At 39.2% G+C, this 13,323-nt stretch overlaps 1 protein-coding gene across 1 annotated transcript; it reads left to right on the top strand.

Annotated features, from left to right (window-relative positions):
- The first annotated feature begins 10,927 nt into the window (after nucleotides 1-10,927).
- LOC142844921 (olfactory receptor 4F15-like) lies at nucleotides 10,928-11,890 on the top strand. The gene has a single exon (XM_075963699.1). The coding sequence runs from the start codon at nucleotides 10,928-10,930 to the stop codon at nucleotides 11,888-11,890; it is 963 nt and encodes a 320-aa protein (XP_075819814.1).
- Nucleotides 11,891-13,323: the final 1,433 nt, after the last annotated feature.

Genomic DNA, 13,323 nt, shown 5'->3' with positions numbered 1-13,323 from the left:
CACAGCAGTGCAAGTGTTTGGTGACTGTAATTATATATATATATATATATATATATATATATATATATATATATATATATATATATATATATATATATACTCCTGCCTGCCTTCTGGCCACTTGAGAGTTGAGATCCTGCTTCTCCATCTCAGCAGGTGTCGAGGGAGCAGGTGGAGAAGCAGTCAAGGGTCAGAGGACAGTGACTGGTAGAGGAAAAGGCCCAGAAAACTAAGACTTCAATGGAAGCCAAGATTAGCCTTCTGGTTATGTGTACATGCACGTCTTTATGGTCTAGCCATGTCTCTGACTTCAGGAAAGTCTTCTGTCATTCAGAGAGCACCTGGAATTAACAGGGTCCAAATAATGCCTGCTGCACTCGCCTGACAAGACTACAGGAGGAAGTAGGGAAATGACCTCTTATGTAGGTTTACTTTATGAACACCATTAAAATATTGCTGGCTGAAAGCAACATGCACTTCCAAATCCATTGGCGGGTTTCACAGTTCAGCCTTCCCAGTTGTCTTTCTTGCTAAAGGTCCTCATCAGCTAAGCGTAGAGGCTACCAAAGGATTTGGAAGATAGAGAAGGATATTAGTCACCATATGGGTCTGTTTTCAGATTCCTACAAGCAGGCATAGCCGCTTTTGGCTAGAAGCAGAAACATCCTGAAGTTGACAGGGTTGATGGAACATCCCTTCCTGCTCAAGGGTACAGCTTTGGCTCGAGTAAAGGAAGGACTCTGCTGGGAAGGTTTTGCTGCTAAAGTATTTATGGGATGAATGTATTTTGTTTAAATCTGTATTCCTTTGGGAAGAATTGAAATCAAAAATTTTTAGTGAACAAAAGAAAAGTTAAATTATGTAATTTACTGGGGAATGGATGCAACTAGGCATAATCATATTAAAGAGAAATGTCAGACACAGAAGGACAAAAGACAAATATTAATATCATGTGTTTTCTCTCATTTTCAGGTGATAGAGTTCTTTATATACACATAAACCAATATACCACAAGTGTGTGAGCATTTTGTGTACGCCTGTATGTACATGTGTGCACATAAATGTGCATTAGCTTATATGTGTGTGTATGTGAGTGTGTGCATGTGTGTGGTATGTGAGGCTATGTGCTTGTTTGTGTGTGTTCATGCATGTGTGGTATGCATGTGTTTGCAAATGTATGTGTGCATGCATATAAGGGATGTGCATCGATTTTTGCCTGTGTGTCTGAGCATTTGCTTGTGTGGTGTGTATGTGAGTTCATGCACGTGTGTGTGTGTATCTGTGTGTATGTTCATCCATGGAACTCCCCAGAATGTCAAAAATCTGCTTTCAAGAGGATGTTAATGAGAAATGGGCAGTGCCATCTCACTCCTAACAACTCTTAAGTCCAGTTAAGGGTTTGGGTGGACAATGTTCCTGAATGGATGAGTCAGAGTGGAGAGAAATTCTACTTTGTTATGCTCTGGGACTTGTAAGGCAGTGGCCAGGAGTCATATTGAGAGAGAACCTATTGTTAAAAGCTGAGCTACCCTGAATGTTTGCACTGGAGTGTCAGGAAGTTTCCTGGTGTTTGTATTATTATTTGCATGTTTATAGTGGCTCTAAAGGAATAAATAGGGTAAGAAATTGGAGATGAGCAAGAGGGATAGATTTAATCAAAAGACTTGACATGCATGTAGGAAATTCTCAACAACAACAAAAAGCAAATTGGAGATAATCTGGGTAATCTGAAGGACAGGAAGTAATGTGCACCTATGGTGGAAGGCTACCAGTGTTTATATAAACAAAGTATACCAAATTGATACCTAGTAACATAGGGAAAGTGGGGGAAATGATTAAGGTAAGAGGGATAACATTTCATATATGTATCTGTACAAAACAATACTCATGTGTCATTATAACACAAAATAGTAGCACATATTTTAAAACACCAGCAAGTTCAACTGAGAAGGGCTTAAGAATGATAGACAAGCTAGAGCTAATGGGCCAATCAGCTTATAATTTATGAAAAAAATAATGGTAGACAAAATTAAAGATAATATGTGATTAAAAGAAGAGGACTTCTTTACAAATCATGCTCATAGCATGCAAGAATAAGAAATGTGATTTGCTGGATAGTTCACGACCAAAATAAATGATTGAAATGATAGATTGCTACATGGGTCATTACACAGTACAAAATATGTGAAGGCATTACATTCTACATATAATAATGTAAAATAATTATCTGTCAAAATAGACAGAAATAGTCCTGTTCCTCTTTTAGTATTTTACAATCAATAATGCATGCTCCATTATAACACACAATCAATAGAACATCCTGTTTTTATAGTTTTTCATTTTTGAGAGAGCATCCTGATTTTTTTACTTTTTTTTGAGATACTACAATTTTAATATCTCTCCCTCCTCTTTCCTCTCTCCCATATATCCCTCCCTACTCCCCTTCAAATTCATGTCCTTTATTTATCAATTGTTATCACATGCACATAAATGTGTGTATACATATATTATCCTAAAATATCACCTGCTCAGTCTATATAATGTTCCTTGTATGTTTTCAGGGCTGACAATGTGTGTTGCATAACCAATTGCTGTGCTCTTCTCCTGCTCTCAGCATTCCTTCATTGCCTGTAGATCTTTATATAGGGTTGAGGCCAATGGGCTTTCACAGTCTACATTGGCATGTCTATTGGTGTTGTCTTTGTTCAGCTCATGTTTGGGAAGCCGTGTTGCTGAGACTTTATGGGTGTATCTTCTGACATTACTAAGAGACACAATCTTAGAGAAAACACTCTGATCTGGCTCTTACTGTATCTCCACCCCCTTCTTCCACAATGTTCCCTGAGCCTTTAGTGCATGAGTGTTTTGCGGATGTAGCTCCTGGGTCTGAGCTCCACAACGCTATATTTTGATTGATTGTGGTTTTCCGCAGTAGCCTCCCACTGTTGCAAAAAAGAAAATGATTCGTTGATAAAGAATAAAGATTACACTTATCTATGAATATAAGGATAGATGTTTATAAAGTGTTGTTAGGGATTATGCTGATTTGGTAAAATATTGGCTATAGATTCTCCTCTAATAACCATGAGTTCAGTAGCTCTCAGTAGTTGCTAGGTTTCCAAAATCAGACATGATTTCCCTCTTGTTGAGCAGGTCTTATGTCCAACCAGAGATCTTTTGGTTACCACCTACGGCATGTGTGCTGCTACTTCTACATCCTTAGGGCTATTGTGTCATGCTGCTGGTTGATGCAGTTTGTAGACATCATAGTTTTTTAAACACCATTATAAATATGTTCCCTAGAGTCATATTTCTGCCTCCAAACAGAAGTTACAGTGAGGAACATTGAAGGCATTCAAACAATTAAATCCATTTGTTAAATGTAACAAATATGATCTGGATACCCCTAATAGCAGAACAAAGTTACTCTTCGAGACACAAATTGAGTTAGACAAAGCCTGTACTTATACACGTACCACAATGCATTAAACTCATAATTTATAAAAGTCATTTTAAGATAATTTAAAATAGTCTTGTAGTGATTTAACTTGCGTAGTTCATGAATATATAAAGAAAATTCTGTTTTCAAAGATGTTGACATCATTTCTAGGAATTTCTTGGGAACTGAATATTACAAGGTACCTAGAAATATTTGAATTCATCATAATAGGCTCTGAAGTGACAAACGAGAGAAGTTGATTCTCTTCAAATCCTGGAGTCATCTTGCCCTCCTGTGACCCATTATCAACTTTGCCCTTGTTGTCTTGTCCACAATGAATACACTGTAGAAGACAATTTCCTTGGCAAATTGACTAGTTTTGCAGAACCTCATCATTATAGCTTGATTTGGTCACTATCTTCCCTACAGTGAAGTATCTGAGTTTTCTTTTTATAAAAACATTTTGTATACCTCTGTGCTTGAAGTAATAGCCTGCGAATAGCCACAAAGGAGGGTGAAGCTTACAACAGGAAGACATTATGCTAAATAAGCTTCAGCAGCAAGGAAGACTTGGGTACCAGTTTATTTTCTGCCATCATTAATTAGGATTTGGCTAATCCTAATTTGAACAGGAAGAAATGGGTGGTAGGTGGAACGGTGATCAGAGCAGAAGAGAAACTGTGAATCTTTGTGAGGATAGAGATAATAAGGAATCTGCACAGACATCCCTAAGAGAAAAAAAACTTCATTTAAAGTGCGCTGCAGTGTGGTCCTTACCCTGGTTCAGTTCAGGACTGGACTAGGATGCAGGCTCATAACTGCACCTGTGGCTCTTTAGGGAAATAATTATCTCTGAAAATGAAGACAAGGATTCTTATCTTCTTTTAAACAAGCTTGTTGTTTTCTTTAAAGAGGAGCTAAGACATGGAGAGAAAATTCATACGTGACAAGTGCAGCTTAAAAGAGTAAAGATAAAGCCAGTGTCCTGTAAGAAATGCAGTGATACAGTGATTGAAAATGCGTGTAGACAGAAACTGTCAAAGATGCTAATTCACCCCAAGCCAAAGTTATGTAGCTGCAGCTGAACTTGCATGATGGAAGAAAGAAAAAGAACTAGAAAAGTAAACATGCAATGTTTAATTACCAACTTATCAATCTCTTAGTCATTTTTATTTTTAAAACATTTATCATAACTTTTCTGGGTTAACACAAGGAAAACTGGGGTCATTAGACAACAGCAACAAAGAAAGGGGGACAGAAAATGGACCTATGAGGAAAAACCAAAGGAACCAAGAGGATTAACACTAAAGGGTGAAGAACCGCATTCATGAGGTTAAAGATACAGAGAAGAGATTTTATTTGTTTTTACCAACTTCAAGGATATTAACCACTGGAAGACTCAGAGGCAAGTTCTTCAAGTTCACAGCAGAAGTGAGCATACTCTTCATACGCTCAGCCGGAGAACTGAGTATGCATTGACTTTATTAAGAGGAAAAAATTTCCTTAATGCAAAGAAGAAATTCAGAATTACTATATTAATAAAAATAACAAAAACAAAACAGGAAATAAACTAATCTTCAAGCCTTATAAACTGCAGAAAGCATTATGTCCCAGATAGAAAAATAAAAGGAACCGTCTCAGAAGATATTTCAGACTTCTGGTTCAGCAATTTCATCTCTTGATAATGAGCATCACATTTTTTCAATTTTTCTTAATATCAAGTTATTATTAATCTGTTCTAAAGTGTTGTTCAGTTCCATATAAATGAAGACAGAACTAGTCACCACAAGGCAGAAAAACCCTGACAGGAAATAGTCACAGAAGAGGACACACTCGGTCCAGGAGGGTATAAACGTGATGCAGCCCTCAGAGCCAAGGGTCTCCCTGCGGAAGACTTTGAGTGACCAACTCTCAGAGATGGAAGTGTGCTACTCAGGAAATCTGAAGATTTGAAGGCAAAACTGAGTAAGTTAATAGATTCACTAATATTTACTATTCATGGTATTTTATCTTCTTTGGCTTTTAGGGAATTATAAAGAGGGGAAATGTGTGTTGGACCTACTTCTCCGTTTCTTCTATCTGGTGGCCATTCCTGCAGATTGTCTCCCTCCCACCCAGATTTTCTTCTCTTATCCTGTCTCCCGCAGTCACAGAGCCAAGCTAATCCTCCTTGGATAATGACTCAGGATAAAGAAATTATATTATTCATCCACAAAACCTTTATCTTTGCATGAATAAAATCTCAGGATATGTCAAGAAAGCCTCATGGAAACTCATCTATAATAATAGGATAGAGTTCCCTTCTCTCAGCAGTGTATGCAAGACCGGGGACTACAATGTGTTTGCCTAAAATAGCACAGCTCTGCTGGTGAGTGCTGGCAAGGAATTATTTGGGGGTGCTGCTGTTTCCTCTTTATCATAATGTTCAGCCCCACTGACCAACTTCATCACCTGCCACATTCAAAAATCTAATTTCCCCTTCTCTTTCTTCTTCAAATTTTCCCATCCAGTTCTTTTCTCGTTTTAAAAGTATATTTAATTACCCTAAAATATCCAAGTTGCCCGTTACCTAGTCTTTATCTTTACACAAATTGAATATGGAATATCATATTTTTGTCTTAAATGAACCCTTAAATATCCTAATTTTCACCTTGTCCTTATAAATCCATGAACAGTTGAGTATCATTTTTTCAGCTTGATGATTTGTCCTTTTTCTCAAATGTTCTCTCTATTCAGCCCAGCTAGCTGTAACTCACTATGGAGAATAATCTGGACTCAGACTCGTAGCAAGCCTCCTGAGAGTTTATCGCTACTTCCAGCTCTTTTTGTTTCTTGCGATCCAAATTTCGATTTGAAAAAAAAAAATCACGCATGTTCCCACTTCACAGTATATTCTCACTGTGCTTATTCATACAAGCCTAATTTTTTTAAGGAAAAGAGTATTTTTCTTAGTAATCACAAGGAATTACGGGGGGGCTTTAAACTTCCCATTTTAGGGAAGTTTTGATTAGTTTATAGCACATCGCATGGAAGTTTGAATAGAAATCATAAATTAGTTCATTTATTTTTTTATTTTTGAGATTATAATATATTTGCATCTTTTCTATGTTCCATTTCTTCCCTCCAAACCCTCATATGTACCAACAACAACAACAACAACCTGCTCTCTTTCAAATTTATGGCCACTTTTTATTTAATAAATATATTCCTAAATACATAAATACAACCTGTACAGTCTGTACAATGTTACTTCATGTTGTGTTTTCAGGGCTATTTGGTATCCAGTTGGTGTGGTCTTTGTTGAGAAAGACTTTCTCCTGCCCTCAGCATTCCTCAGTTGTATACAGTGCTTGGTGTATGGTTGAGGCAGCAGGAACTTTCCCTTTTCACATTAGCAAATCTAGTGGTGTCATCCTTGTTCGGTTCATGTTAGGCAGCCACACTGATGAGAGTTCCTGGAGGTAGCTCCTGACATTTCTAGGAGACACGGTCTCACAACAGACTCTCTCTTCCTCTGGCTGAGACAATTTTTCTTTCCTCTCTTTCACGACAATCCTGAGCCTCGGGTGTGGGACTTGGGTTGTGTCAGTAATGACTAAACTCTGCAGTTCTGCATTTTGATTAGTAATGGTCTCGATCTGTTCCAAAGAGAAGTTTCTTTGATGGAAAAAAAAAGCAGAAAGGGATACAAGCTGCACTAGATGGAAACAGCTCAGAGAATCAAAGAATCTAAGAGCCGGTTCTTAAACAAGATCTCGAAACCCTTATCCCACCTAAAGAGAAAGAGACAACTCAAATTAACAGAATGAAATGGTTTTATAAAGCTCTTAAAATTGTTTTCATAGCCATTTTGTGTGCCTTCAATTTCCTATAACATCAAATTATTCCACATGATAACTAGGTTTTTGCACCATTCTGTTATCTCCAAATTTACTATATTACTATATTACTAGAGACTTTCTAGATTCCATATGCACGTTTGTCGAATGAGTGAGTAGACAACCAAACAAATCCCCCTAGTGTTGCTTCTAGGTTGATTTTCAGTCATTAACAAAAGGTTTGTTACAGAATAAGAAATCTGACCCTAAGTTTTAGAAATGTAAGAGGGAGATCAATTCACTGTTACTAATTAAAGACCTTGAAAAGTTAAAAAAAAAAAAGGTAATAGGAACTATACACATAAGAATTCAGATAAAAAGTCAGACCAGCTAGAAGAGCTTTCTGGTGTAAGCAGAGGTTTTGAGATGTTCCAGGTAATGAATTAGAGTTTCCTCCTTCACTGTACTTATCCCTTCTGATAAAGGAAGATACAACTTTAAAACTGCATTTTTCTATGCTGAATATGGATTTCACAAAGCCAAGAATTCATGCCAATGTTATTCCTGAGACCTCTGGAATGGTATCTGGCACTCTGGGTATTCAAAATATTTGCTGAATTAATGAACAAGAAAGAGTCATAGAAAAACTCAGAGGCTGTTTACATACCTGCCATAACAATTTCTCTGATAACACATTGATTGACTTAACTACCACTGGCTCATCACTGATGGCCGCTCATTGTCCATCTTATGTATTAGTAGAGTCAGAAACTATTGATGCATACTCATAGGGCATCACCCCTCAATATCCTTTTTAATATCCTCACAAGCTACCCAAAATCCATAGTGTCAAACTCATTGTTTTATTGGAAGATTGTCATTATCCCATAAAACAGTGTGGCATACAGAATAATGTTCTTCAAGGATGCATGTGGCCTCAACGCAGATCTGTAAATATTACCTTATGTCAAAGGCGACTTTATGGATATAATTGGTTCAGGAATTTTAAGATTTAAGGTTATCATTGATCTGTCCAACACAATTCCAGAGATAATTCTAAGAGAACTCTGGCGAGTCAGAAAGAAAGGAGGTGAGAGGATTAAGTGTAGATGCTGGCATTGTGAGACCCTGAACCAAGAAATGCAGGCAGTCTTTAGAAGCTGGAACTGACAAGAAAACAGATTCTTTTCTGGAAATTTCAAAAGAATAAGTCTCTGGGGATACTTTAATTTTACACTCAAAGATTCACATCAGCTTTCCTGCTTGTAAAACTGTAAGTGTGTTGGGGTAGGTGAGGATAAGGAGAGAGGTGAGTGTGTGGGAATTGGGACACTGGACCGAGAACAGGATGGCTGGGTTTGGTTTGGTTTGGTTTGGTTTGGTTTTTTGAGACAGGGCTTCTCTCTATAACAACCCTATCTGTCCTGGAACTATCTCTTATAGACCAGGCTGGCCTCAAACTTACCGAGATCCGCCTACCTCTGCCTCCTGAATGCTGGGATTAAACGCCTGTGCCACCACCATCTGGCTCAGGACAGCTGTTTTAAGGCCCAAATTTTGTAACCATTTCTTACAACAGTGATCAGAAACCAATTTAAAAGCTACTTGTGGGGCTGAGGAAATAGCTCAATGGTAAAGCGCTTGTTTTTAAAGCATGCACAAGGACCTGGGTTCAGTCCCCAGAAGAGCCTAGTAAATAAAAAGAGAGCTGAAAAGTTGTTTATTGTGAAGAACATTTATTGAGAGACTGTGGAACTGATTCCAGTGTAAAGTTTCATGATGTTTGGTGATATCTGCTTCTGTGTAAATCATCTCACCATCCACCTGCAGCACCTGTTCCTGATCCCTAAAGAACTACTGTCCTCTTCTTCCCATGCTGTGATGTGACCGCTGGCCTTAGTCGCTTCTATGCTCTTTATAACTCAGAAATCACCCTGTCCCCAAGCACACACAGACAATCCGGCTCTTTCCTACCAATGTTTTATTTGCCATTCTTTTACCCAATTCAAGTCTATTTTGAAGAATTATGAATTTTTGTGAGGAGTCAAGTGGGTGTGCAGATCTATATTAGATCTACAACAGAGGGTGGTTTATCTCGGCTCACAACCCTTTAGACCACAGACTTTATTGAAAGTGAATATTGGTTAGAAAGCAAAATGACTTCCTTCATTTTGAAACATTAGATGCCTTTGATTGACTTTTTTAAGTGTGACTGAGGCTTCATTATTATTTTACAACAGAATTTTCCCATACAACTTATCTCTATGTAGTTAAAAAAAAAAGTACAGGAATGATCTTGGGATCTTGGGATCCTCTGGTTGGCGTGCTATTTACACACTATTGGTCTGAAGCCGACTGGCTTGTGATAGACTCTCAACTCTAATGTCAGCCTGCAGTCCCGTGAATTTATTCCTTCACTCAGCAAGCATGAAGCACTTGTCATCAGGCTGGTGAGTGTCCCTGTTAGTGACATGATGGTGGCAGAAACCACACATATGAACAAAACTTGATTTCCATACCAGATAAACTATGTTTCATTTGATGTTCCAGTGATCAAACGTAGGCCTCGCACATGCTAACAAAGTACTCTACCTCTGGGCAGCACCTCCAGCGAGAAGTTACATTTCAGTTCAAGAAATGGACAGTTATACAATTATGAATGACAAAATAAACTTATCACTAGCAGAGCTGTCTCAGCTAGGGTCACTACCACTGTAATGAAACATCATGGCTGGAAGCAAGTTGGGGAAGAAAGGATTTATTTGCTTACACTTCCCATGTCATTATTTATCATCAAAGGATGTCAGGACAGGAAATCAAACAAGGCAGGAACCTGGAGGCAGGAGCTGATACAGAAGCACTGGAGGAGTACTGCTTACAGGCTTAGTCTTTATGGCATGTTCAACCTGCTTGCTGTTAGAACCCAGGACCTCCCACCCAGAACTGGGTCCTCCCCCATCAATCGCTAGTCAAGAAAATGCCCTAAAGGTTTGCCTACTGCCTGGTCTTAAGAAAGTATTTTCTCAGTTGAGGTTTCCTCCTCTCAGATGACTCTATCTTGGGTCAAGTTGGCCAGGACAAATCATTGAGTGTGTGAAGATTCTGTCGGACTATGATTTCACAAATCAGAGCATGGTTACCTGCAGTTTGAGACTTGGACTTTGTGTAATGTATAATACAATGACAGAAATTTTGGAAGTCGAAGAAAAAGGACAAATGTTTAAAGTGTGAGTGACAAAAAATAAGTGTAGGGACTTTTAAAGCTGTATACCATGCATGCGTATTGTTAGATAGCTCATGTGAATAGCCAAAATCATCTCAATTCATAAGAAACTGTGGTCAAAGGGATCTAAAAATGGCCTTTTTGTCATCCGGGTAGAATATCCTGGACAAGAGGAAATGGAAAATATTCACTTAATATCAAGCAACAACAGAGAAGAAACAGGTCTAGAGGTGGGGACGCTCTAGCAATAGCTTTGAAAATTATGCCACCATGTGGAAATCAGCTGGCCCATCTAAGAGGAAGCAAGCATGCATGTGACAAAGAGTATTTTGCTGTGCATAATTTTAATTTAATAATTGCTTCCATCGCTACAGGCTTTCTTTCTCAAACACTAACTCTTGCCTAAGTCAACTGTTCTCATTTTCGTTTTTCCCTCAGGAAATACGAATGCTGACTCTGACATCCGAAGCAATGTTTGGGATGAACCACTCTGTAGTGTCCGAGTTTGTGTTCCTCGGGATGACCAATGTATGGGAGATTCAACTTTTTCTTTTCATCTTCACCTTCTTGTTCTACCTGGCGAGCATGTTCGGCAACCTTGTCATTGTGCTCACTGTAACCTTGGATGCCCATCTAAAGTCCCCCCTGTACTTTCTCTTGGCTAATCTCTCGGTCATTGACATGATATTCTGCTCAATTACAGCTCCCAAGATGATCTGTGACATTTTCAAGAACCACAAAACCATCTCCTTCTGGGGCTGTATCACTCAGATTTTCTTCAGTCATGCAGTTGGGGGCACTGAGATGGTGCTGCTCATAGCCATGGCTTTTGACAGGTATGTGGCCATATGTAAGCCTCTGCACTACCTGATCATCATGAGCCCACGAGTGTGTCTGTTCTTTTTAGTCACTTCCTGGGTCATTGGCCTCACTCACTCAGTGGTACAATTGGTGTTTGTGGTAGGCTTGCCTTTCTGTGGTCCTGATACACTGGACAGTTTTTATTGTGACCTCCCCCGACTCCTGCGACTTGCCTGCATGAACACTCAAGAGCTTGAGCTCATGGTAACTGTCAATTGTGGCCTCATTTCTGTGGGCTCCTTTCTCTTACTGGTGATTTCCTACATTTTCATTCTGTTCACTGTTTGGAAACATTCTGCTGGCGGATTGTCTAAGGCCCTCTCAACTCTTTCAGCCCATGTCACTGTGGTCATCTTATTCTTTGGGCCACTGATGTTTTTCTATACGTGGCCTTCACCAACCTCACACCTGGATAAATATCTTGCTATTTTTGATGCGTTTATCACTCCCTTTTTGAACCCAGTCATCTATACATTCAGGAACAAAGACATGAAAGTGGCAATGGGGAGAGTATGGGGCTATCTTAGGCACTACAGGAAAATGTCATAAAAGGTTTGCAGGAAAGGTCCCATGAAATGTCAGGGGCATCCCTAAGATTTGTACAATGTGTGCACCATTCCTAGCAATATCATACATCGTGATGAGCCAGGGGTTCAACACCTAGATTATATGCTCTCACTGATGAAAATGCAATAACTTGAGGCTGACACCAGGAAGAACTGCTACCTGAAAGAAAACGTCAAGATGGGCTACCACTTTGAACTTCTAGCATCTTCTTAGTTAGCATCGAAAATAAGCTCCTGACACAGAAAGATCAAAAGCTAAAACTTACCTGTTTTTACCAAAATTTATTCTAGTCATGCACTAAGGTTTCAGGAGTGCTTGAAGAAAATAGTACCATTGGTATAGGTTGAGCAAGTGATACATTTAAAAACTGAACTACAGATCCCACTAGAAGAGGGTCACATAGCTGGGCGGTGGTGGCGCATGCCTTTAATGCCAGCACTCGGGAGGCAGAGGCAGGTGGATATCTGTGAGGTCAAGGCCAGCCTGGTCTACAAGAGCTAGTTCCAGGACAGGAACCAAAAAAGCTACGGAGAAACCCTGTCTCGAAAATCAAAAGAAGAAGAAGAAAAAGAAGGAGGAGGAGGAGGAAGAGGGTCACATAGAAGAAATTATCATAAAACATGAGTTCATCAGCACAGGAACAAACTAGACCCTCTGAATGTGGGTGACAGTTGTATGAGTGGGGCAGACTGCGAGGCCACTGGCCGTGGCACCAGGATTTATCCCTACTGCTTGTACTGGCTTTTGGGGAATCCATTCTCTTTGGATAGATACCTTGCTCAGCCTAGATATAGTAGGGAGGGCCTTGGACCTTCTCCTAGGCAATGGGCCTTACCCTCTCTGAGGAGTGGAGGGGGAAGGAGGGAGAGGGAATGGGAGAAGGGGAGGGAGTAGGAACTGGGATTGGTATGTAAAATGAGAAAAGGTATTTTGTTTTCTTTTTTAAAAAAATAAAATAACTCACAACAAAAAATATGAGTTCATTTCAAAGCCTAGCCTAATGGTATATGTGGTGAGCAAGAAATTTACTACACTCAACTGTTATTTTTGACGACTCCTTTAAATCATTATTTGCTGTTTGGTAAAATTTGTTTCAGAATTGGAAGGGAAACTACTTATAAAATGAGAGTTGATTCCTTTTTTTTCCCCCAAGGGCTAATAAATCCCTTGACACAATCAGCACTGGTGTGGAGGAGTGTTTGTTGGTGGGAGTCTGTGTGTGTCCTGAGGTGTGTTTAGACCTGCTCCTATGGGATTTCATGAAGTTACGTGAGATCTTACTAAATGTCCACTAGGGGGCAGTCACTGACAGCAGGGAAGCGCTGTTTACAATCAGGACTACTTCAGAGGGAGAGACAGCTAATGTACATACTGAATATGTTCAGGTTATGAAATAGATGTATATTTATTTTAAC

This window comes from Microtus pennsylvanicus, chromosome 2 (assembly GCF_037038515.1).
Source record: "Microtus pennsylvanicus isolate mMicPen1 chromosome 2, mMicPen1.hap1, whole genome shotgun sequence".
In the NCBI taxonomy this organism is placed as follows: Eukaryota; Metazoa; Chordata; class Mammalia; order Rodentia; family Cricetidae; genus Microtus; species Microtus pennsylvanicus.
This window is presented reverse-complemented; position numbering and strand designations above follow the sequence as displayed.